Here is a 320-nt window from a genome sequence, read left to right as displayed (position 1 = left end):
TGTCTTAAAATGTTTCAGCTTTTGGTGGATCCTCTTGTCCTTCTCCAATTGGTCGATGGTGGCCCACTCGCAATGGAGGTAGGAACTGGGGGGAGGGAGGGGGCGGGGACAAAGCCATCACCAAGCCGCCATGGCCAAGGGTTGGGCCATGGTGAGGGCCAAGGGTTGGGCGATGATGAAGGCCAAGGGTTGGGTGACGATGAAGGCCAAGGGTTGGGCCATGGCAAAGGCCAACGGTTGGGCCATGGCAAAGGCCAAGGGTTGGGTGACAATGAAGGCCAAGGGTTGGGCCATGGCATGGGCCAACGGGTGGGGGATGA

At 59.4% G+C, this 320-nt stretch overlaps 1 protein-coding gene across 1 annotated transcript in view; it reads right to left on the bottom strand.

The window, feature by feature from the left end:
• CHD8 (chromodomain helicase DNA binding protein 8) overlaps window positions 1–320 on the bottom strand; it is a gene marked incomplete at its 5' end in the record, with an annotated part of 11,889 nt that overhangs the window by 9,851 nt on the left and 1,718 nt on the right. Inside the window, one exon of the mRNA XM_035893228.1 lies at window positions 1–85. This exon is cut by the window's left edge and continues 40 nt beyond it. Within this exon, the coding sequence (XP_035749121.1) occupies window positions 1–85 (85 nt within the window). The remainder of the gene's footprint in view (window positions 86–320) is intronic.

This window comes from Egretta garzetta, unplaced genomic scaffold (assembly GCF_000687185.1).
Source record: "Egretta garzetta isolate BGI_Z169 unplaced genomic scaffold, ASM68718v1 scaffold1164, whole genome shotgun sequence".
Lineage (NCBI taxonomy): Eukaryota > Metazoa > Chordata > Aves > Pelecaniformes > Ardeidae > Egretta > Egretta garzetta.
Note: the sequence above shows the minus strand (reverse complement) of the source record. Positions and strands in the feature narration are given on the sequence as shown.